Genomic DNA, 26,822 nt, shown 5'->3' on the forward strand with positions numbered 1-26,822 from the left:
CAGGGAATATAAATGACGACCGGGACACTCAAGGAGAAATTACATACCAGGACACCGGGACACAAATGACGACCGGGACACAGGGAATATAAATGACGACCGTGACACTCAAAGAGAAATTACAGACTTGGACACCGGGACACAAATGACGACCGGGACACAGGAATATAAATGACGACCGGGACACAGGGACACAACTACAACGGGGATGCCGGTGGGCACAGAGGGATATATAAATGACGACGGGGACACAGGGAATGTTCGATTAGCAATCAACATCAACAAAGCTCAAGGGCAATCATTAGAATAATGAGGTATAGATCTGAATACAGATTGGTTTTCCCATGGACAATTATATGTTGCATGTTCAAGAGTCGGTAAACCTGACAATCTATTTATATGGACAGAGAATGGGACAGCCAAGAATGTTGTCTATTCGCAAGTTTTACATAGTTAAAAACATATATATATATATATATATATATATATATATATATATATATATATATATATATACTAGCTGTTGGGGTGGCGCTTCGCGCCACCCCAACACCTAGTTGGTGGGGGCGCTTCGCGCCCCCCCCCCCCCAAGCCCCCCCGCGCGCGTAAGTCGTTACGCGCCATAATAGTTACGCGCCATTGTAGTTGTGTCCCTATGTCCCACCTGTGAATATAGATATATATATATATATGGTTTTAACTACGTAAAACTTGCGAATATACAACATTCTTTGCTGTCCCATTGTCTTTGCATATAAATAGATTGTCAGGTTATCCCCCTGTTTCCCCCGGTGTCCCCGTTGTAGTTGTGTCCCTGTGTCCCGGTCGTCATTTATATTCCATGTGTCCCGGGTCCCGGTCATCATTTGTATCCCGGTGTCCCGGTCTGTATATACATTCGTTTTTTAGTTTTGTTTTTCTCCTTTATTTTTTTCCTTTTTTTTTCTTTTTTAGCTTATTTAGATTTTTAGATTTTTTAGTTTTTTTTATTAGTTTTTAGTTTTTATTTCTTTTTAGTTTTTTTGTCCCGGTCTTCATTTATATCCCCCTGTTTCCCCCGGTGTCCCCGTTGTAGTTGTGTCCCTGTGTCCCGGTCGTTATTTATATTCCCTGTGTCCCGGTCGTCATTTGTATCCCGGTGTACCGGTCTGTATATACATTCGTTTTTTAGTTTTGTTTTTCTCCTTTATTTTTTTCCTTTTTTTTTCTTTTTTAGTTTATTTAGATTTTTAGATTTTTTAGTTTTTTTATTAGTTTTTAGTTTTTTTTTCTTTTTAGTTTTTTTGTAGTTTTTACCTTCTTTTTAGTTTTGTTAATTTTTTTTTTTTACTTGTGTCCTGGTCGTCATTTATACTCCCTGTGTCCCGGTGCTTTGTTGATTGCTAATCGAACATTCCTTTTGTCCTGGTCGCTTTCTCTTTGAGTGTCGTCATTTATTTTTTTCTTTTTTAGTTCTTTTAGTTTTTACCTTTTTTAGTTTTTTTTTAGTTTTTAGTTTTTTTAGTTTTTTACCTTTTTTTAGTTTTTTTAGTTTTTTAGCTTTTTTATTTTTTTTATTAGTTTTTAGTTTTTTTGTAGTTTTTGCCTTTTTTTTTAGTTTTTTGTCCTGGTCGCTTTCTCTTTGAGTGTCGTCATTTATTAGTTTTTTCCTTTTTTTTTAGTTTTTTATTGGTTTTTACCTTTATTTTAGCTTATTTTTCAGTTTTTTCCTTTTTTTTAGTTTTTTTTTATTTTTTATTTTTTTTAGTTTTTTACATTTTTTAAGTTTTTTTAGTTTTTTTTAGTTTTTTAGCTTTTTTACTTTTTTTATTAGTTTTTAGTTTTTTTTTGTAGTTTTTGCCTTTTTTTAGTTTTTTCAGTTTTTTTTTTAGTTTTTTATTGGTTTTTACCTTTATAGTTTTTTTAGTTTTTTAGCTTTTTTATTTTTTTTATTAGTTTTTAGTTTTTTTTGTAGTTTTTGCCTTTTTTTAGTTTTTTCAGTTTTGACGTCACCTAATCCAGTTTTTTCAGGTGACGTCACCTGACACATCCATCCACACATCCACAGACAGACAACTTATTTTTATATATATAGATATATATATATATATATCTATATTCACAGGTGGGACACAGGGACACAACTACAATGACGCATAACTAATATGGCGCGTAACGACTTACGCACGCGGGGGGGGCTTGGGGGGGGGGCGAAGCGCCCCCACCAACTAGGAGTTGGTGTGGCGCCAAGCGCCACCCCAACAGCTAGTCTTCTATATAAATAAAAATGTACTGTCCGTCTGTCTGTCAATAAGTATGACGTCAATATATATATATATATATATATATATATATATATATTTATAAGAAAGCTTTTATTTTAATACATGAAAATAAAAAGAAAAAAGGAAGAACTAAAAAAAGAAAAAACTAAAAAGAAAAAAAGAAAAAACTAAAAAACAAAACTAAAAAAGAAAAAGCTAAAAAAGAAAATAACTAAAAAAAAGAAAACTAAAAAATAAATATAAATAAAGAAAACTCGAAAGAGAAAAAAAAATAAAAAAATAAAAAAAAACTAAAAACGAAAAAATTAAAAAAGAAAAACTAAAAAAACGAAAAAACGAAAAAAATTGTTTTTTACCCCATATGCTACAACTAAAAATAGGCGTAACAACGATCATTCTGCGAAATATTAAGCCATCAAAGCTTTGCAACGGCACGCGACTAAAAAAGGGAAAAAAATAAAGAAGAAAAAGAAAACTAAAAAAGAAGAAAAAACTAAAAAAAACTAAAAGAACTAAAAAAAAACAAAAAAAAACCAAAAAAGGGAAAAAAATAAAAAAGAAAAAATAAATTTAAAAAAGAAAAAAATGGGTTCCCACCACATGTGCTACAATTAAAAATAGGCGTAACAACAACCATGTTACGAAAAATTAACCCATCAAAGCTTTGAAACGGCACGCAACTTGCTGTAAAAAAACAATGGAAAACGTAATAGAGGCAACAATCTTGACAAGGTCTTCCGAGGGTGAGGCTGTTCTTATTCCTCGCATTCCCATGATTCGGAATGCAATGGATCTTCCTTTTCAATTTAAAAGATTGCAATTCCCAATTCGATTAGCATTTGCAATCACCATCAGCAAAGCTCAAGGGCGGCAATCATTAGAAAAATGCGATATAGATCTTAAAACGGATTGTTTTTCCCATGGAAAATTAAATGTTGCATGCTCAAGAGTCGGTAAACCGGACAATCTATTTATATGCACAGACAATGAATGGACAGCAAAAGATAAAGGGACAGCAAAGAATGTTGTATATCCACAAATTTCACGCAGTTAAAAATTAGCACCGTGCAAACGTGATGCTGGGGCACGCTCTTGAAAAAATTAAAAAATGAAAGAAGAAAAATAAAATAAAAAAAGAATAAAAAACTAAAAAAAAGGTAAAGAACTAAAACGAACTGAAAAGAAAAAAAACTAAAAAATAAAAAATAAAAATTGCTTTATTAAAAAACAAGGGATTACAAGAATTCAAAAACCTTAAAAAATATATCCAAAACTTTGAAGCTTAGTAGATATCATTGTTAGAAATTGTACTTGCTGTACCGGGACCCAGCTAGTTACTTATAAAAGTAGTGATGGCCCAATCTATTCTGGCGTACACTTAGGGAGTAAGGGAGTATTTAACGAGATGGATTCCAATTAATCTTTTTTTACGATGATATTCCACATACTGTTATTTGAATAAAAATATTACTTTGTTATGTTCCCGTTAATTTTAAGTGCTCTAACAACTCCAACGCTTAGAAAGTTTACTCAAAAGTCAGAGATGCATGAAAAAAAAATTTCAGAGACATAGGTACTGCTACTGAGCTCATAGGGGGTCTACTAGTGTCTAAGATAGGTTAGAAGTTTTCTTACCAAAGCCAGAGAGAGATAAGCTAGTTTTTTCCAAGACCCACACAGACACACATAGACATACGCAAACATATATACACACACACACACACTCAGTTACAACCAGGAAATCCTCGACTGACTGACATACTCTAACAAGCCCTATTACGTAACAACCAAAAGTAAACAGAACCTATTACGTAACAACCAAAGAAAAACACTAGCTATTACGTAACATGCACAATTAAACATTCCCTATGACGTAATTTAGAGGTATACTGTACCGGTACAGGTGCACTATAGTATTGTGTATGACCCAATAGTACGTAATAACGTCTTGAGGGGATAGCAACTTCACATTTTCCCCCTATCTGTGCGTCCGAATAGATTGGGCCGTCACTACTTATATGGTCTTTTGAAAATCTGCATGCATACAGTTTTTTTCCTTTAATTGAAACTCGTAACCGTTCCCTAAGAGTTTCACCTTAATAACCTTAGCGTCAACAGTTAAAATAACTGTAGTGGTAGTATTAAAAGTTTGCATAAAGTGCCTTGTGGCTAATTAAAAATCACCCAAAACTTACCCCTAAAAGTCTAAATTGATAATATAATTTCTTCTTCAGATATTGCTTTGTTGCCTTTTAGAAAGTCTACATGCTCATAGTTTGTTTGATTTAGCTCAACATCTGTCTAAATATTCCTTAAAATATTCACCTTAATACCCTTAGCTTGTGCAGTAGTAATAGTTGCAGTAGTAGTAGTATGCGCATAGCACCTTTAATTTCTTCAACATCTCTTTCAACATACGCTGAAAGTTTCAGCTTGATACATACCATCAACCGTTCCTGAAGCATTTCTGATGCATCCGCTTGACAACCTGCTTGTCTTGAGGACTGTGGGGAGGTTGACATCTCCAAAGACATAATTACTGGACTTTTCAACAATACCGAAAAAAATAGCTCTCCTAAGATTCAGATCGGATATTTTTTGTGGAATGATAGGCTAGGGGGGGAGATGATTGCCCTCCATTCACTCTTGACTCTTTGAAAAGCACTAAGACTTTCGACTTCCAATCAAATGAGCTCCATCCGATTCAAAGTGTATACGGCTACCCGTTCCATTAGAAGCTTATATGCCCCAGGCATAACTTACAACCCTTACTATGGTGCTCTGGAGGATCGTATCCACCCTAAAAACATTATTATATGTTTCTTGGACTATTGGTAACAAAATGGCTATCTCACAACTTCAATTAAATGCTTTTTGGGAAAAGAGGTAGTTGCTCTCCATCATGTTTGACCCTTAAAAGAGATATAGAACTATACATTTCAGAACAAATGAACCTTTTCTAATGTTCACATGACCACACCTTTCATAAAAACCTTGTATGTCCCTAGGGTATAGCTTAAAACCCAGACTCTGGGGCAATCTCTTCATCCCAAAGGCCTTATTGTATGACATTTTGACAATTTTTGAACAAATAGCTATCTCAAAATTTTTTCAGATGCATTTGTGGAAAATACTACGTAGGGGAAGGGGCTGCCCCCGATGAAATTGACTCGTAAAAGGAGCAAGGAGCCGTATTTGACCACTGTCGTCACTGTAGCTTCCTATATCCTAATCTTGGTTTGCAGACTTATTTCCTATTCTTCAAAAAAAATTTAACTGCGAAAAAACACCCTGAACCTTGACTATTCTACTTTTAACATCTTCACTGACCCCATCGTCTTTACTAACAATACTACCAATGTAAGTGAACCAGTCCACCTGATCAATATTTTCATTACTCTACGTCACTGTTTCATCTTCACTTATTTCTAGCCTTAGTGACTTAGTCTTCTTAGCATTAAGTTTAAACCTATTCTAGCACTCTGAACTCACAAAAGATCCAATAATTCATTCATTTTGCTTACACTTTCATCTAGGATGCTTAAATCATCAATATAATCTAAGTCCGGAAAACTTTTTCTTCCCCATTTGATTCCATGGTCTCCCATTGCCTTTCCTGCGCTTCTTAAGACCAAGTCCATCAAAATGATCCATATAGAAGGAGAAAGAACACATTCCTGGTTAACTCCTGATTTAATGTGAAACTAGCTGCTAACCTCATTTCCTACCTTAACCGCAGCAGTCTTATTCTCGTACATAGCACTAATCACTTTGATCTATTTGCCTGGTATAACATACAAGGATAAGACCTTCACTAAAGCTCTAACAACAGGATCGAACGCTTCTCATAATCTATAACAGTGGTTCCCAACCTTTTTCGGTCCGCGTACCCCTAGTCAAGGCCCAAAAAGTTTGCGTACCCCTTTCTTGAGAATCGTTGTTTTACTTTTTTCTTAACTAAAATCAGATTTTCTAAAACACGAGATTTATTGTCCAATATGACGGTGCTTAAATGTACGTACAAAATCAATGAGAAACTTGAGGCTGCTTTTTTGCTAAAATATTATCAAATCTTGGCTCGATGTCACTAACGGCAATTATAAGGTCATTTTGTACACTCAGTCTGTTTCTGTGTTTGGTTTTGATCAATGACATTGCCGGAAATGACACTTCACAAAGGTAAGTGGATCCGAATGGTAACAAAGCAGACATGGCGATTTCACTTAGTTCCTTGTATTCTCCTTTCACCTCCAGCCAAAACTGGGAAACAGTTACATTTTGGAATTTCAGTTCTAAGGCGCGATCACTGGCAAGTTCGATCAGATTCTCTGTAAGCTTGTCACTAAGACCGGAGCTTGAGGTCACGTCTTCAACAAATGGATTTTGGATCCAATCCTGCGTTCTATCTTGGTTCATAATCGATGGGAAATATGACACAAGTTCATCTCGCAACTTTGTCAGATGCTCCCGAATACAATCACAGATTGTGTTGAGGTTATCAATTTCACTATCGTCCGCAAACTTGTCAAGGGTCGGGAAGACACTAACGCTGTTTCTTTGAACCTTTTTAAGCCAGAACTCCAATTTCTTGATGAAAGCACACATCTTCGAATTCAGGGAGAGTTCGTCCGTCCGGAAACCTTGCATTGACAGATTCAAGTCATTCAGTTTGTCGAAAATATCCGCAAGATAGGCCAGCCTGCAGACCCAGTCCTGGTTTTAAAAAAGTGAACTGAATGCAGATTTTTGCTCCAGAGGAAACATATGAACTTCTTGTCGAAGCTCGAAAAGTCTGTTTAAAATCTTCCCACGAGACAACCAGCGAACTTCTGTGTGCAGAAGTAAATGTTGATGTTCTGAACCCATCTCTTGGCACAGCAACTTGAACATTCTTGAGTTCAGTGGTCGGGCTTTGATGAAGTTGATCACTTTTACATCCTCGTTGAGGGTCTCGTGCAGATGTGCGTTCATCCTTTTCGATGCAAGAGCTTGCCTGTGAATGATGCAGTGCAACCACTTCACCTTTGGATTTTTCTTCCTTATCCAGGCCATGAGCCCATTATTCTTCCCTGTTAGGGCGGCAGCTCCATCACTGCAAACTGATAGACACCAGTCCCACAAGATGCCCCCTTCTGCGAAGAATTTGTCAATCACCTTGAATAGTTCTTCTCCTGTTGTTCTTGACTGTAGGTTTTGACAAAACAGAATATTTTCTCTTATGTCAGAACAATCTTGATATCGAACAAAGACGATCACCTGGGCTTCACCTGACACATCCGTGCTTTCGTCAAGCTGTAACGCAAACATCTTCGTCAACTTTATTTGCTCAATAACCTGCATGACAATATCGCTTGCAATATCTTCTATCCTTCTTGGAATGGTATTGTTCGACACAGGTATAGACTGAAGGGCAGTAGCAGTTTTCGTGTCAAACATTATTTCACTGACTTTCACTAGTGCTGGTAATATCAGACATTCGGCGATGGTGTGCGGTTTTTTCTGTTTCGCAACTAAATATGAAACAGCATACGAAGCCCGGAGAGCCTTTGAAGAAACTGATGCCACTTTTGCAATTTCCAAACAGTTACTAGCGAATGCTTCTTGTTTACGCTTGAAAAACTCTATGGGCTTACCGACATGAGAAGGGTGCACAGTACTGAGATGCCGGTTCATATGCGCAGGTTTCATGGAACTGTTGGCCAAGACTTGACCACAAAGAACGCACTGTGCATTCACTGGATCAGACTTTGTCGCACTAAATCCGAGCCCTAGGTATTCTGACAAATATCGACGCACTTTGACCGATGATTCGTCATATTTCTTCTTCTTAGGTGCAGGTTCAGAGTTTTGGGTACCATCATTCGGCTTCTTGTTATTCCTGATCAGGAATCTATCCATCTTTGTTTGCAACCACAATTCACGAACTTCGTGTTTCAACAGATGACAAGATACTGAACCCGCTGAGTTTAAATCGAGACCTTACGGCTATGGAGAAAAATTAGCGGGTTACTGAAAGCGAAAGTTTTGAAAATGAGTCTGAAATTACGTACAATGGGTTATGTTATCTGATTTTGAGGGAAATGTTGGAACTGAGTCAGAAACAAGTTTTAAAGATGTAGACTAAATTAATTTTGGGACCTTCGCGTACCCCCTGCGAGGGTTTCGCGTACCCCCTGGGGTACGCGTACCACCGGTTGGGAACCACTGATCTATAACACTGAAGACCAAAGGTATTTGATAGCTCTGGTCAAAGGAATTGCCGAAGAAATTTTCTGGTGAAACTCCTGGTGCCCCACTTCGCGTTTTCCACCTCTGTACCGGTAGGAAGGTAAATGTAATATTATATACTATATAGAAAAAGACTGTGATAATGGGAGGGCATCATTCGTTTCAGGGCCAATAATAAAGGCGTAGACCAAAAACATTCCCAGGTATCAAGAGAGATAAGACATCAATCCCCCCTTTCCAAATATATATTGTATATCTATCTGAATGCTCAATAACAGTTGGGTTGTTTAGGAATTAAAATGCACGCTTTCAGACATCTGTTCCCTCCCACCTATAAAATTACCCACCAACCTTCCTTCACAATAGTTGATTTGCACTTACACTTTACTGTGCATAATTATATAAAATATGATGCAAATGAATTTAGTTAAATGAAGCTTTAAAATTAATGTTTGAACTAAAAGTTAGGCATCACCCTGCAGCACCCCCATTAAGATTTAGTCTGAGTGAAGTTTGGATAAGAGGTTGACTCCTACCCCCTACCTCTTTCTTCATTTATCTGGAGGACCATTGAGAGTTAGACAAACATGGAGCACACACACACACAAAAGTCCTATCCTATAATATCACACATTAATCGAGTCGATGCTCTAAATTTCATATAAATTTTCATGTTTTCTGATAAAGTGGCCAGACGCTACAACGTCAGTGGCCTTAGTAGATTTTGATTCCTTGCCTTCTGAGACCGAGCGTCCACGTCTGTTGACACCCCGATAGAGAAATTTTTGTGTAAAAGGTAGGCCGTCTGGCGAAAATTAGAGTGTTTATCGCGTTTTCGAGCCTAAAATACTGCCCTCATATGCTGATTAATTATCACTAGCCAAAAAGTTTCAGCTTTAATCATATAATATTGCAGATTAATCATATCGATGATATTATATTTTTATAAATAATTTTTTTTTAATGAAGTCATAAGACGCTGCAACGTCACTGGCGTTAGTAGTTTTTGATACCTGTTTGTCCATGTTAAATCACCGACGATGTAACATTTTCCTGTTCTCCTCGATATCAATTGAAAAACATTTCGATTTTATAGGGAATATGGACATGGACTTACAGTGTACATGGAGGTGGATGTGAGGATGACAGAGCTACTCAGCATCGTGGATTTAATCATTTACGAGGAAGGACTGACAATGGAGTCGTAAACTTTCAAGTGGGATAGTATTTTTGACGCAAAATGGAACAGTGTTGAATGAATAATGGACAATGGAACAATTATAATATGATATAAAATAATAAAGTTTAATAAAAAATATTTTATAATTTTAGGAAACTGCCAAAACCTGTATGAGCATTTTTTATAAATTAAACACCGTGCAAGATTTTGGAGTTAAAAAAAAGAAAATATAATATTTTTATATTATATAGGTATAATCTGCCTTCATCCAAAGGCTTATTTAACAGGTTCTCTCTCCCTCTTTCTTTCTATCTCTCTCTATTCTTTTTTTTTTTGCTAAACATATATATTTTTTTTGGTGCTAGTTGAACATGCTTCTTTTATAAGTTTGGCATATTTATTCAGTATGTTCTGCTTCTTGATTAAATTCTAAATAACAATTTTCCACAAATAGGATGTTGAAACTTAAAGGAAAAATTAATTACTGGAAAAATAGGACGCTAAAATATAAAGAACAGAAATGAAGAAATGAAACCTTAAACAAATATAAATAAAAATGAATAATACATCGAATCAAAAATCTGTAAAAATTGTCAAAAATAAGCGTAAAGCTCTCGTCCCCTCCCCCAACCCTTTAACAGGCTAGAATGTAATTTGTTTCTCCCTTAAAATTAAAAATAACCGGTAAACTGAAAGTTTTAGGTTCTACCAATGGATATTATGTGCATTTGAAGGATAAGAAGTTTCAACTAAGTAAACATTGATGAAAATTAGTTGCAAATTAGTGTGCCAAAACAAAATTTACTTACAATATAACTTCAAAAAAGAATCGGGAGGGTTGAGTACAATTTTTTTTCTTTTGATTTCTAATAGCAAGGTGCACTGTTCGAACAAATTTTGTCATTACAAGTGACAGTACAACAAGTACTGACAGTACGACAGTACGACAGTACTGACTGTCAGTACGACAGTACTGACAAGTGTCAGTACAAGTGACATTAGGCTTTGTGAGGTACTTTGGTATTTTTGTTGGAGCGCATTACACCATACTTATTTCTTTTAATCTATGGTCCTTTGTAAATTTAATTCAACCCAAATTTTTGTTTAATCTCATCATTTACATTAATTTTTGTTTAGTTGAAATATCCTATGAGATCTTTATATTTTTACTTTTGCTCTTAAAGTCTTTCACTCTTTAATTTTTGCGAAACAGTTCATTTTTGCGGAACAATATTTGAAGGAAAACAAACACTTAAATTACATTTATATACAGCACTAAATCCAAATCGTATTCAAAATTCCCCAATATATTGGGAAATTCCCCAATAATATATTTTTGCAAGCATCGAATGATAGTGGGAACCAAAAATATCAAATTGTGATCCATAAATCGAAATTTCGGACTGTGATCCATAAGTCAAATCCATAGCCGTATATGGTAGCGACAGCGCCATTAAAGTTAAAGCGAACAGAAATTACTCCGTATATGAAATGGGTTTTCCCCTCCACAATCCCTCGCTTTTTACGCATAATTTTGACTCTTTGCCGCAATTCTAATTTTTAAAACAATTAAAAACTTTAGCGTAAAGAGCGAGGCGTTGAGGAGGGGACAACCTATTTCATATACGGAGTAATTTCTGTTCGTTTTAAGTTTTAATGTCGCTCCTTACTTTCAGTTAAAAAAACTAGTTTTTTTATTTAATTCTTAAGGAATTGGGACGCTAAAGTTTTTTACTGTTTTAAGAAGTAGAGTTAAGAGAAAGAGTCAAACTTTAGCGTAAAGAGCGGGGCGTTGAGGAGGAAAAGCCCCTTTCATATACGGAGTAATCTCTGTTCGTTTTAAGTTTTAATGTCGCTTCTTACTTTCATTTAAAAAAAACTTGTTTTTTTTATTTAATTTCTTACTAAAACCAGAAGACAACCCCGTTTAAACCGATAATCTCTTGATCTGCAGCCGAATGGTCTACCACAAAGCAATAAGGAGTGTATATATTTAAACAACAAATACTACGCGTAAACAATACGGACAGTTTTCACAACTTAAAGCCCTTTCCAGTATACGAAGGGGGGTTACCCACTGCTCAACACCTCGCTCTTCGTACTAAACTTTTTTTGTATCTTAAAAAAATCTTCTTTTTGTTTTAATTAACTTCCCTTGTATTGGAATGGTAACAGCGGCTGCTACTAGATATTGGCGTGGAAATGGTGCTGCACTACTTATTGGAGGTGAGAGCCTCGCTGGCCCCAAATATTGGAATAGATTGCCTCACAGTTACCACTACTGTACCGTAAATATATGGTAAGTTAGTGCCCTTTTACGGTATACCATGCTCCAGGGTACAGTAATGTGATCGAACGATCAAACAAGCCAAACTCTAGGTCGAGGGTGCACCCGACCTGGGTAATTACTAATATCTCTAACTATCTCTACGGAGGGTAAACGGACACCCCTGTCGATATACTAGAGATGGTATTTCTCTGGCTTTTCCTGGAGAAATAATCTCACACGACTGAAGAAAGTAACTTACTTGTATTCTTCCAAAGGTCACTTGACAAAACACACATATATATCAACTCTGAAACGTCAGACTCCCTAAACGAGGTCTCAATATAGACTAAAAAACAAAATAGCACTTCTGTACAATAGCACTTTCTGTAGGGGTGGACCTTAGATTGGCCCTGGCCAATCCGCTAAATCAAAGTTCAAATCCCTGGCTTCTTTTGAATAATTAAATAAATACTAGTTTTTTTAACTGAAAGTAAGGAGCCACATTAAAACTTACAACGAACAGAAATTACTCCATATATGAATTGGGTTGTCCCCTCCGCAATCCCTCGCTCTTTACGCTAAAGTTTTTAATTGTTTTATAAAGTAGAACTGTGGCAAAGAGTCGAACTTTAGCGTAAAGAGCGAGAGATTGCGGAGGGGACAACCCATTTCTTATACGGAGTAATTTCTGTTCGTTTTAAGTTTTAGTGTCGCTCCTTACTTACAGTTAAAAAAAACTAGTTTTTTTAAATTTAATTTCTGAACGTTTTTGAATTAATGCATGTTTGATTTTGGCTCTCCGCACATAAATTATTAAAATTAAATTTACATATTAATTCTTTTATGCTAAATGGTTTCTCTTAGTTTTGATCAGACGATTTTGAGAAATAAGGGGTGGGGAAGGAGGTCTAGTTGCCCTCCAATTTTTTGGTTACTTAAAAAGGCAACTAGAACTTTTAATTTTTAACGAACGTTTTTATTAGTAAAAAAATATACGTAAATTAATAATTAACTTACGTAACAAACTTTTATATTCTTATATTTTTATTATGTATATGAAGGGGTTTGTCCCCTCGTTAATACCTCGCTCTTCACGCTAAATTTTAAGTTTTGTCCCAATTCTTTAAGAATGACCCCTGAATCAGAAAGGCCGTAGAATAAATAGTTGAAATTACTAAAATACTTTAGCATAAAGAGCGAGGTATTTATCTCCTCCTAAATACCTCGCTCTTTATGCTAAAGTATTTTTAGGACCCCTCATATGCGTAATAATCTCTGTTTGTTTTAAGTTTTAATGCTACTCCTTTTTTCATTGTTTTTTTTTTCATAATAATGCTAGAAAATCCCGTGCCCTTTTCATTGAATTACTCTTCCCCCATGACATATTCCTCCAAAAAGATCCTCCCACATAGCCCCTCCCCTCAACCCTGCTCCCAAACCAAAAAATCCCCTTGAAAACATCTGTACACTTCCCAATAACCATTACTGTATGTAAACACTGGTCAAAGTTTGTAACTTGCAGCCCCTCCCCCAGGAGCTGTGGGGGAGTAAGTCATCCCCAACGACATAGTTATTATGGTTTCCGACTATGGAAACAAAATGGCTATCTCAAAATTTTGATCCATTGACTTTGAAAAAAAATGAGCGTGGGAGGGGGCCTAGGTGCCCTCCAATTTTTTCGGTCACTGGAAAAGGGCACTAGAACTTTTCATTTCCGTTAGAATGAGCCCTCTTGCAACATTCTAGGACCACTTGGTCGATACGATGAACCCTGGGAAAAAAAAACAAAAAACAAACAAACAAATAAACACGCACCCATGATCTGTCTTCTGGCAAAAAATACGAAATTCCACATTTTTGTAGATAGGAGCTTGAAATTTTTTTCAAGCGCAAGGGTTCTTTGATACGCTGGATGCGATGGTGTGATTTTCGTTAAGACTCTATGACGTTAAGATTCTATAACTTTTAGGGGTTGTTTCCCCCTATTTTCCAATATAAGGCAAATTTTCTCTGGATCATAACTTTTGATGACAAAGACTAAATTTGATAAAACTTATATATTTAAAATCAGAATGAAAATCTGATTTTTTTTTATATATCTCTTAGCATCAAAATTCCGTTTTTTAGAGTTTCGTTTACTATAGAGCCGGGTCGCTCCTTACCACAGTTCGTTACCACGAACTGTTTGATATTATTTATCAATGGCCCAGAACAGGAAGACCAAAATGAATTTCAACTTGCAAGCTTATTTGTTGCGAAACAACTATAGCTTAGCAACGAGACTTTAACTTACCATTGAAAACTATACTATAGGCAAATCTAAGCAATTGTAATTAAGGAAACGAAAACAGGCGATTTACTGGAAAAAAGAAAAAGGGGTGAAACCCCAACATGTTGGGTTTCAGGAGTCGTTATTAAAGAATTGGGACAAAATACAAACATTAGCGCAAAGAGCGAATTATGTAGGAGGGGTAATCTTCTTCACATACGTAATAGTTTCTGTTCATTTTATGTTTTATGCTGCTCCTTACTTCAGTGGAAAAACGTTTCACGGGAAAATCCTGCCTCCCTCCCCCCAGGAATATCCCGTAGAAAATTCAATCCCGGTAAAAATTACAACGGGCAATTACTCTTAACGTCTCCACACGTGAAAGTGAGTCGGCGAAGATAAAGTCAGGCAAATAAAAAAGAATTTCGGGTAGGAATTTGGCATATTCCCCAAGCATAAAGTTTCCTCTGAAAAGTTTACCCCACCCCCCGGAAACTTCCCTCCCCACGGAAAATTTTCTCATGGAAAGTCCTTCCTACCTGAAATCCCCCCCTTCTACCTGAATAGTTGTTCAATCCAAAAAATGTAGAAAAACTTCGCAATAACAAATACTACACGTAAACAATGGGCAAATTTCCCCAAGGTTTTTTGCGTTTATGTTGTTTTCATAGTCAAAGTTTTTGGACCTTTCAAATATGCTGAGCAAAATGATTATCTCAAAATTTTATGTTTTTAGTGAAAAAGGGGGTTAGAGGGGGGCTAGTTGCCCTTCTATCCTTTTTGGTCCCTCAAAAGGGAACTAAAACTTTAATATTCATTCGAATGAGCCCTTTCCCTATGTTCTAGGACCATTGGCTCAATACAATCAACCCTGGGAAAACAAACGAACTAAAAAACAAATAAAAACGCATCCATAATCTTTTGATCTTTCTTCGGGCAAAAAACACAATTTGCAGATAGGAGCTTGAAACCTCTAGAACAGGGTTCGCCGATATGCTGAATCTGATGGTGTGATTTTCAGTAAGATTCTTCAATTTTAGGGTCTATTTCTCACCTTTTTTCGAAAATAAGGAAAATTTTCTCAGGATCGTAGCCTTTGATGGGTAACACCAACCTTAATGAAATTTATATATTTTAAATATACATAATAAGCCAATTCTTTTGATATATACGTATACATACATATATATATATATATCCATATATATAAAAATAAGTTGTCTGTGTGTGTGTGTGTGTCGAGTGACGTCATGTTTGTGTGTCGACTGACGTCATGTTTGTTGATTGACGAAATTACACACCGGGACATCGGGACACAAATGACGACCGGGACACCGGGACATCTATATATATAAAAATAAGTTGTCTGTGTGTCTGTGTGTCGAGTGACGTCATGTTTGTGTGTCGACTGACGTCATGTTTGTTGATTGACGAAATTACACACCCGGACATCGGGACACAAATGACGACCGGGACACCGGGACATAGGGAATATAAATGACGACCGGGACACTCAAAGAGAAAGCGACCGGGACACAAGGAATGTTCGATTAGCAATCACCATCAACAAGGCACCGGGACACAAATGACGACCGGGACACAGGGAAAATAAATGACGACAGACCAGGACACCGGAACACAAATGACGACCGGGACAAAAATGACGACCGGGACACCAGGACACAGGGAATATAAAAGACGACCGCGACACTCAAAGAGAAATTACAGACTGGGACACCGGGACAAAAATGACGACCGGAACACAGGGAAACAACAACAACAACAGGGAAGCACAGGGGGATATATAAATGACGACAGGGACACAGGGAATGTTCGATTAGCAATCACCATCAACAAAGCTCAAGGGCAATCATTAGAATAATGAGGTATAGATCTGAATACAGATTGTTTTTCCCATGGACAACTATATGTTGCATGTTCAAGAGCCGGTAAACCTGACAATCTATTTATATGCACAGACAATGGGACAGCCAAGAATGTTGTACATTCGCAAGTTTTACGTAGTTAAAAATATATACATATCTATCTATATTCACAGGTGGGACACAGGGACACAACTACAATGGCGCGTAACTAATATGGCGCGTAACGACTTGCGCGCTCGGGGGGGGCTGAGGGGGGGCGCGAAGCGCCCCCAACAACTAGGTGTTGGGGTGGCGCTTTGCGCCACCCCAACAGCTAGTATATATATATATATATATACATATATATATATATATATATATATATATATATATATATATATATATATATATATATATATATATATATATATATATATATATATATATATATATATATATATATATATATATATATATATATATATATATATATATATATATATATATAAATATATATATATATATATAAAGAAGCGGCTTATTATGCTTATTCAAAATATATAAAATTCATTAAGGTTGGTTTTACCCATCAAAGGCTGCGATCCTGAGAAAATTTTCCTGATTTTCGAAAAAGGGTGGGAAATACACCCTAAAATTAAAAAAATCTTAATGAAAATCATGAAGATTCTTGATATTAAAATTTAGTTTCCGTTTTTTAGAGTTTTGGCTACAATTGAGCCACGTCGCTCTTTAATCAAATAGTTCCTTACCACGAATTGTTTGATTGGTGAACTCTATTCTTATGACTCTTTTGCGAAAATATCTCAATTTTAGATTCAAGCATATAATCTTTACGGGAAAAATTGCAACCTTAAGGAACATCAAGAAACTTCTTACAATATTTACACAGTCTCCTTGTAGTCCAAAAGTTGGTTTCTTTATTAAATAGTTGATTTATCTTTTACAGATAACAACACAAACATATTTCCAGAGCTTCAGTTTGTCCTGGAGAGTTAGAAAGCTAGGTTTTCAAAATGAAAATTTTGTTTCTAACTTTAATTTTGGCAATTAGCGTTCAGAGTTATGAGGATGAGGACCTTGTTTATGGCAATTTTCCTGATGGTTTTGTCTGGGGGACTGCCACCTCGGCTTACCAAATTGAAGGCGGATGGAATGAAGGAGGTAAGTTAGTATTTGTTGTTTCCTTACTTTTAAATCTTTAAACTTTGCCAAAAAAACACTTAATTAAAAAATTAATTTAAAAAAAAAGAAAAAGAACTGGACTGTTTTGAAGGAAATTCTCGGCGTACCTAACAGGAAGTTTATGGAATGAAGAAGGCAAGTTTGATTGCTTCATTCGTTTCTAAATCTTTTAGTCATTTTCAGAAAACCTTGGAGAGTATTATAAAAATAAAGTAACTGAAAGTTCAGGTAAACTTGGAAAGGAAATCTTTTTTTTTCAACCTATTGATTTGGCGCTGAGCCCTAAAAATGTAGAACTTGAGTCAAAGCAGGGGTTCATTCTTACATATCTTTTATTGTATGAGATTTCCAAAGGTATTTTTAGGTATTACTTACTAAAGATAAGGGACAGAGAATTTAATACCTTCAATTGTTTGATGCTGGAACTGCTAAAAGAAATTAGATAGATAGCCTGATTTCATTTATCCTAAGGTCAAACTTTTAGTGCAATTATAGATACCAAGAATATATTTATGTCTAGTATTGATAAATACTGGATTATAGAAAAATTTATAAAATAGTGGTTGACGGCTTTAGGACATGTTGCTAAACGTTTTAGGAGGGGATCAAAAGTTATTGCATTGCATTAGTTTCATGTCAAATTCAGGGCACAAAATGGGAAAATTAAACCCTATTGCAGTTTGCTTTTGCAAAAGCTTCCTTAGGTGTCGTTTATGAATAATTCACAAAGGCTTCTTTCCCTCATAAGGAGCCAAATTTGGCCCAAGACTTTCTACGAAATTTTTTAAAATTAACTTTATTGGGCTTTATAAACCAGCTGTTGATAAGAAATCAGTCCAAAAATATTAGCACATCCACAAAATGAGCTACCTTTTTTATGCCCCAGGGCCAAAAAGGGCCAAATTTCTTTGAAATGAGCTAAAAAAATAAACTCCTGAAATTCTCCAAGACTTTTTCACCAAAGGCCAGAACTCCATTGTTAAATATAATATTAAACAAAAAATTGTTCAGAAATTGGTTGGCTACCCCATGTGGCTTTGTTCAAAAAGTTTTTGTTTGCAAAGTTTTTTTTTGCAAACATTTTGAATGAAATTTACCTATAAGAAAGCTGTGTGTTTACCTGCCCGTGTACTTAAATATGAAATTGTCCCTAAAAACCTGTGTAATTACCTGCCGTAAAGCACATGAGTCTAGAGGCTAGCCAATTATTGCTAGAGGCAAAACCTTTCAAACAGTTCGTGGTAACGAACTGTACGATCCGGCTCAATAGTAACCAAAACTCTAAAAAATTGAATTTTGATATAAATAGCTACATCAAAAGAATCGCATTTTAATGCTGATTTTAAATATATAAGTTTCATCAAGTTTAGTCTTAGCCATCAAAAGTTACGAGCCTGAGAAAATTTGCCTTATTTAGGAAAATAGGGGGAAACACCCCCTAAAAGTCGGAGGATCTTAACGAAAATGACACCATCAGATTCAGCGTATCAGAGAACCCTATTTTAGAAGTTTCAAGCTCCTATCTACAAAAATGTGGAATTTTGCATTTTTTGCCAGAAGACAAATCACGGGTGCGTGTTTATTTGTTTGTTTTTTTGTTTTTTTTTTTTTTTCCCAGGGGTCATCGTATCGACCAAGTAGTCCTAGAATGTCGCAAGAGGGCTCATTCTAACGGAAATGAAAAGTTCTAGTACCCTTTTTAAGAGACCAAAAAAATTGGAGGGCATCGAGGCCCCCTCCCACGCTCATTTTTTTCCCAAAGTCAACGGATCAAAATTTTGAGATAGCCATTTTGTTTGGCATAGTCGAAAATCTTAATAACTATGTTTTTGGGGATGACTTACTCCCCCACAGTCCCTGGGGGAGGGGTTGCAAGTTACAAACTTCAACCAGTGTTTACATATAATAATGGTTATTGGGAAGTGTACAGACGTTTTCAGGGGGATTTTTTTGGTTTTGGGGGTAGGGTTGAGGGAGGGGGCTATGTGGGAGGATCTTTCCTTGGAGAAATATGCCATGGTTGAAAAAAATTCAATGAAAAGGGCGCAGGATTTTCTAGCATTACTATAAAAAAAAACAATGAAAAAATAAACATGAAAACGTTTTTTCAAATGAAAGTAAGGAATAGCATTGAAATTTAAAACAAACAGAGATTATTACGCATATGAAGGGCTCTAAAAATACTTTTGCATAAAGAGCGAGGTATTTAGGAGGAGATAAATACCTCGCTCTTTATGCTAAAATATTTTTAGTGATTTCAACTATTTATTCAACGGCCTATTTGATTCAGGGGTCATTCTTAAAGAATTGGAACAAAACTTACGATTTAGTGTAAAGAGCGAGGTATTAACGAGGGTACAAACCCCCTCGTACACATAATAAAAATATAAGAATATAAAAGTTTGTTACGTAAGTTAATTCTTAAGTTACGTATATTTTTTACTAATAAAAACGTTCATTGAATATTAAAAGTTATAGTAGCCTTTTTAAGTAACCGAAAAATTGGAGGGCAGCTAGGCCTCCTTCCCCACCCCTTATTTCTCAAAATCGTCTGATCAAAACTAAGAGAAAGCCATTTAGCCAAAAAAAAAATTAATATACTAATTTCATTTCAATAATTTATGTGCGGAGAGCCAAAATCAAACATGCATTAATTCAAAAACGTTCAGAAATTAAATAAAAAAAACTAGTTTTTTAACTGAAAGTAAGGAGCGACATTAAAACTTAAAACGAACAGAAATTACACCGTATATGAAATGGGTTGTCCCCTCCGCAGTCCCACGCTCTTTACGCTAAAGTTTTAGTTGTTTTAAAAAGTAGAATTGTGGCAAAGAGTCAAACTTTAGCGTAAAGAGCGTGGGACTGCGGAGGGGACAACCCATTTCATATACGGAGTAATTTCTGTTCGTTTTAAGTTTTAATGTCGCTCCTTACTTTCAGTTAAAAAACTAGTTTTTTTTATTTAATAACAGGAGAGAAGCCATGCCAACCTATCTATACCTAAATTATCAATGGTAAAAGGATTTAATCACATGCGGTACACAAATAAACTTTTTTTTTTTATTTCTTTTTACTTGCTTAAAATTTCATGCGAAAGAACCCATTGAGTTTTTCTTCCTTTTTACTGACTCACACTTCTGTGTGGGAACAACAGGTAGATGCAACAATGAGTGCAGATATGCGAGGTAATTTTGCTTCCTTTTCTTACATACTCTTAAAGAATAATGTGACATTTCTCTTTGGTTGAACTTTAGGACGTTTTCTTTACGTTTTCTTGGGTAGTTATGATATAACTATTGTAATATGTAAAACGACGGAAGAGTCGTAAACATTTGTGTAAAAATCGATGAATTTTGCTCAGTTGTAGTGTTTCGAAATTTCGGTGCGTGCTGTGTACGGTGTGTGAATACATCTGAATTTTTGTAGAAGCCATCAGTCAAAATTGAAAGCTAATGTAATAGAATTTAATATTCCCATAGTGTGTTCTTTTAGAAAGAAACAACAAAGTATAAACTGGGTAGTAAACCCTTGTAGTCTTCTGATTTGTGCCTCAGCCAATCAATTGCCAAACCAACGACAAATAACTAATGAATACAAGGCATCAAGATAGGTTTCTTTCTTAGTTTCAATTAGCCTATACTAGGCAAGTAATCATTGGGTAAGGTAAGTTACCATTTTGTAATTTAAGGTAAGCAATCACCTGGTAGGGTAACCTTCCCAATATAAATACAAACACTCACAGTAAAGTTGTCACTCTAGCCAACAGAGCTACAGCGGAATGCTATTCGCTGTATTTCGCTGTTTTATCTTCGGAGGATGTATTTACGTATATTTGGATGTGAATTAAATCGTATTGCTTAATAATCAAGTGATATTCACACGGTAAGAATTTTTATTTTTGCTAATCTATCAAGTGTTTTTTATCCACAAATATTTTAACCTAAGAGTTTATCAAGTGCTTGGACAGAAGACACAAAGAGGGATTTAGGTTTTAATTATCTCGTTTACTTTGAGCAACACATACTAACTGCTGGTGTTTACCCTCATCATTTTTATTTTAAGGAAAAGGCGTAAGCATTTGGGATGTCTTCACATCTAACCCTGGGACAATTGCTGATGGCTCCTCCGGGAACATTGCTTGTGATAGCTACCATAAGTACAAAGAAGATGTTCAACTTATTGTGAACCTCAATGTGACACATTACAGATTTAGGTAGTATCTTCATCTTTCTAGTTTAAGGATCCTTTGTCTGAGAGGACGAGGGTTCGAATCCTAGTGTACCCAATTATTTAGCTTGGGACGGGGGTCAGTGGCGTGACTCTGTAAGCTCAGCCAGAGTCAACCCAGCTCTAAATGGGTGCTCGGAGAAATCTTGGGAAGGTAAACAGGAAGGGTGTGAGAAAGCACAGGATGGTTGGCCCCCAGCCCCCCGTTGCACTTCCTGGCTAAAGGGCCAAGAAACGGAGATCAGCACCGCCGGTAGGGACTCTAAAGTCTAATGCCGTATTATTTACCTTTTTTATCTAGTTTAAGGTTTACTAGTTTGTTTTAAGTTCGTTTATATGTTTTTACTGGAAAAAAATCCTTATGCGCTTCTTTAACTTGATAGTAGACACGAGCAAGTACAAAGAAAGTGTCATACGAATGGAGAAGATACGATTTCGTAATCCTCTCTAAATTATCTCATGACGAAACATTTTGACAAAATTTCGGTCGCCTTAGCTTCGAAAGCTAGTATTATCTTAGACGCAAAGTCGAAAGCGGTAATGATAATGTAAAAAAAAAGAATTTAATTAAGGTTACATTTATGCACAAATAAAAGAGCAGTTTACCTGAACTAAGTAAGACTTTATTGTGATAATATCACCATGCTGTAAATTTGAGCTTTTTTGCATGTGGGATGTTAAAATGTGAATTTAATATTAATTATTTTAGTATTGATACATAAGTGTTTAACGTAAAGTCAATATATCATAACTGTTGGAAGTTATGTAATTACTGGATTTTAGAAGATTTAGTTCTTTTTATTATTTAATAAAGCTCTTGCTAATTTTATTGTAATAAATTCGTTCAGCCTTTTTTTAAAGGTAAGGTATTTGATCAGATTCGGTTGAAAAGCTTTAGTTTCTAATAATATATATTTTAAGAATGTGTTTGGTGCTTTTAAAATGAATCAGCTGAATTTGTATAAATGAAAGAAAAGGTTTAATTGCTTTCCGTAGCTCCTCATTCTGAAAAAAAGCAGTCAAAATGTTTCCATCACACCATAAAAGTTTTAAAATGAATCAGCCAGCCTTTGAACCCCAGTGACTTCAATCGTAACGCCATCTATGGACCTGCTTATACAAATATACTGACCTATCTTGTAGTTTCTATTTTCAAACTGTTAAGCTGTTTCTATTTTGCTACACAGGCCTATGTGATGTAAGCCAAGAGTTTGAATGAGATAAAAATTCGATTCTATTCTACATTAAGATCACCCCAAAACGGGAAAGCTCAAAGAAACGCTCCCCAAGAAACCAAATAAAATAAAGCCTTCCGAAAAGGGGCGTTTATGAAGTGATATTCTGGATCTAAAAGAAAAATCAGAGCAGAAATGATTTGGTACTTTGATTTCACACTGGCATAATCACTCGCACCGCTTATGTGTGCAAAAACCTATGCCAATAGTAACCAGAACTCTAAAAAGCCGAAAATTGGAAAGAAAATTAACACAGGTGCTTTTAAAAGAGAACTACGTGTCTAAAATTCATAGAGTTGAAAGTAGCTCATAAAATATTACTAACTTAAGACAGTTTGAACAATTTTGGTAAAAGGAAAAGCACTTAAATAGGAAAATCAAACTTGAAGGAATTTCGTCGACTGAAAGTAAGTAGCAGCATTAAAACTTAGAAAGAACAGAAATTATTCCGTACATAAGAGGGGTACTCCTTCCTCAGTCCTCGTTCTTTATGCTAACGTCTTGAATTTTTTTTAACATACTTCCCTTTCAAATTCAACTACCATTGTGTTTGAGCAGTCTTTCTTAAATAATTTTGACAAAAAGTCAAAAATTTAGCGTGAAGAATGAGGTTTGAGGAAGAATCAGCCCCATTATTTATGGAATAATTTCGGTCGTTTTAAGTTTCAATGTTACTCCATTACTTTCAGTTGAAAAAACTTGTTGTTTGTTTTCCTTTTAATTTCTAACCGTTTTCCAAATCATACCCAGAAATTCTCTTCTCCCGTGTAAGATTTCTCTTGGAAAATTCCACCAGAAACTTTCCTCTCTGCAGGAAATTCCCCGTTCAAACCCACCTCTCTCTCCAGAAATCCCCCCCATAAAAACATCCTTATATTTTCCAGTAGCAGATACTAGACTACATGTGAACAAAAGGCAAATTGCAGAGCTTACAACCCTTTTCTCAGAGGCTATAGGAGGGGGAGGTCCAAAACCCGATTATTTCGGGGAAAACAGGTATGGGGGCTAATTCCCTCGAATCTTTTCGTTGACTTAAAAAGGGTACCAAAGCTTTCGAATTCGGTTCAAATGAAATATCTCATGATTTTCTAGGACTTTTGGTTCAGTGTGTTTAGCCCTAGAAAAACCAGAAAACGAACAAAAAAAAGCAACAAAAAAATAAATAAACATATATCCGTGATCTTTCTTCTGGCAAAAAATATAAAATTCCGCGTTTTTGCAAACAAAAGCCTGAAACAAAGATATATTTATGAAAAGGAGTTCTCCTCCTTTTTAAAAATAAAGCAGATTTTTGCAGTCATTTGATAAGTAATAAAAAATTTTTTAAGTTTTATATATTTGGAATTTGCACAAGAAATCCTTTTCTTTTTATGTATCTATTGTTATCAAAATTCATGTTTGGCTATTATTGGACCGAGTTTCTCCTTGCTTATAGTTTGTTATACATTGAACCCATCAAACATGACATGGCCAGGAACTCTAGGCCAGATTTTTTTAGACACTATTTGCAATTTCATGACATTTAATACTTTTATTTGGCTTCCTGTTAGGTAGGTAAGTTGTATTTTGACTAAGCATGTCACATAGGCGCTTAGGGCATACTTCAATTACTGGAATATTTTTAATGTGAAATACAAAATAACTTTCACAATGTTAGTGCAATAATAAACTAAGTCCGGAGAATATGAAGGAGATGAAAGATAAACGCGTATAATTTTCTATCCAGTGAATAAGCAAAAAAAGGGGACATTTTGGCAAAGAGCTCCACAGTGCCGTCCTCAATGCTAAAGAAAAATAAACATATATGCCATTAAAGAAAAGCTTACCTTTGGAGGTAAACTTGCTAAATAATTTAATGCTTAACCGCACAAGGATGGAAGGGGCGTTGAGCCTCCTCTGCGAGCAATATTTATCTCATGGTCTCCATTACAAGGAAATAAAAAGAAAATGACATGAAGAGTAATTTTGGCTATTGTGATCCATCCCCTCCCCCCTCCAAAATCGTATTCCTCATTCAAATTTTTTCAGCGGTGAGCATTATTTCTGAAATATTGTAGGTAAAAGTTAAATTTTTTGTAGAGAAAATTGGGGAGGGGGATAGAGGGAGAGGTATCCCCGCTTAATTAAGAAAATCCAAAGAGACAAGAAAAAACAGTACAGAGGAATAATAAACTTCAGATCAACATAAAGTTACACTTTATAAGATGGGTACTACCGGCTTTCTGACCCCCTGAATTTTTACGCTACAGTTTCTAATCATATAGATACTGATCCTCCCTCAATTCAAAATAAGTTAAGTTCAAGAGTGTGGGAGTCTCCAAAATATGTAAGTTAATTAGGTTATTTTATTTTTATTGTCGCTCTTTGCTTTTAAATTTAAATCGTACAAGAATAGGACCTTAAAAAAGATTTTCTAGCAGCTGAGATCAAATACCTATCCATATTTTATAAAACAGAAAACTAAAGAGTTCCAATGATTCAAAGACTTAAATTTTTGATATAAGTGTTATAATGTAGTTCATTTCCTTAAATTTAAGTTCAGAGCTCGTTAATATAAACTCTTAAATTTTTTTTTGATTTTATCCTCTTTCAGCATTGCATGGTCAAGGATATTTCCGAGTGGTGTTGGCGAAACAGAAAACGAAGAAGGCATTTTGTACTATAACAACTTAATTGATGAGCTGAAGAGAAATAACATTGAACCTGTGGTAAGCTATAACCTCTACTCCATATTTACATTGATTAATTTACTGATTAAGTCAATATTTAAGAATTTAAAAGGTGGTACTGCTGCGGGTGTTGATGGTATACCAATATTGTTATTGAAGAATTTTCTTTCCAATTTGATGCCGATAATTGTTCTTCTTTGTAATAAGGTGTTAACGTCAGGGCAATGGCCAAGCGCTTGGAAGACATCATTGTTTATACCACTTTTTAAGAGAGGAAACCCGAAGGCTCATGAAAATTATCGTTTAATAGCGCTTGTCCCTGCTTTAAGTAAGGTTTTGGAGAAAATATTAGATACCAGGCTTTCCAATTGGTTAAATAAAAATAATTTAATATATGAGGAACAAGGAGGTTTCAGGACAGGGTATGGGACGACAGATAGTGTGTTTATTTTAAAGGCATTAATAGATAAATATGGAAAGGGTAAAACTTGTCTTTATGTGGGATTTCTGGATCTCCATAAGGCTTTTGATAGTGTCGACAGAGAGTTATTGAATGATGCCATGCTAAATATTGGCCTTCCCCATTCATTTGTTAGATTGATAATGAGCATGTATACTTGTGTGAGTGAATTCATTCAAGTTGGCAATAGGTTTTCGAAGCTTTTTGATATTAAGCGGGGAGTAAAACAGGGCAGCACCCTTTCACCTAAGTTGTTTAATATTTTTATTAATGATGTTGTTAACTTTCTAGAGAATAGATGGGCTCCGAAAGTTAGGCTAGGGACTCAAAAACTATCTCTCTTATTATTTGCAGATGATATTGCTTTGGTGGCTAATAAACCGCAAGATCTACAAATTCTTTTGAATCTCATAGAAGAATATTTGCAGATAAAAAAATTAAGGCTGAATACTGAAAAGAGCGAAGTTGTTATTTTTAAAAAAAGGAGGGTTGGGGGCGATGAAAAATATACATTTAAATTTAATAATAAGGAACTATTTATAAGTAAAAGAATAAAATATTTAGGCTTTATCTTATCGGAAAATGGAAGCCTAAGGAGTCATGTTGATGAAATAATTAAGAGAGGTAGGGGGGCCATGTCAGCAATATTTAGAAACCCGACGATAATGGGGATTAAAAACCTAAAATGCATAAAAGAATATTTAACACAAAAATTTTACCCGTGATAGAATATGGAGCAGAGATATGGGGTGGAGAAACGGTGCTGCAACTGGAGTCCCTTCAGCTCCAGTATTATAAAAAAGTTTTTGGTCTACATCAGACAACTCATTCACAGATTCTGAAAGGTGATATGGGCCTGTTTTCTTTAAAGCTACGTAGGTATATTTTAATGCTTAGATTCTGGTTGAAGTTAACTAAGAGTAATGAAGATAGACTAGTAAGAGTGGCATATG

At 35.4% G+C, this 26,822-nt stretch overlaps 2 protein-coding genes across 2 annotated transcripts in view; both read left to right on the plus strand.

The window, feature by feature from the left end:
- LOC136033612 (mannan endo-1,4-beta-mannosidase-like) overlaps positions 1–9,832 on the plus strand; it is a 40,549-nt gene extending 30,717 nt beyond the window's left edge. Inside the window, exon 7 of the mRNA XM_065714400.1 lies at positions 9,589–9,832. Within this exon, the coding sequence (XP_065570472.1) occupies positions 9,589–9,717 (129 nt within the window). The 3' untranslated portion in view covers positions 9,718–9,832. The remainder of the gene's footprint in view (positions 1–9,588) is intronic.
- Positions 9,833–17,055: 7,223 nt separating this feature from the next.
- LOC136034172 (uncharacterized) overlaps positions 17,056–26,822 on the plus strand; it is a 341,873-nt gene continuing 332,106 nt past the window's right edge. The window contains exons 1-3 of the mRNA XM_065715353.1: positions 17,056–17,257; positions 21,341–21,491; positions 25,334–25,448. Coding sequence (XP_065571425.1) covers positions 17,110–17,257; positions 21,341–21,491; positions 25,334–25,448 — 414 coding nt within the window. The 5' untranslated portion in view covers positions 17,056–17,109. The remainder of the gene's footprint in view (positions 17,258–21,340; positions 21,492–25,333; positions 25,449–26,822) is intronic.

Source organism: Artemia franciscana, chromosome 12 (genome assembly GCF_032884065.1).
Source record: "Artemia franciscana chromosome 12, ASM3288406v1, whole genome shotgun sequence".
NCBI classification, from domain to species: domain Eukaryota; kingdom Metazoa; phylum Arthropoda; class Branchiopoda; order Anostraca; family Artemiidae; genus Artemia; species Artemia franciscana.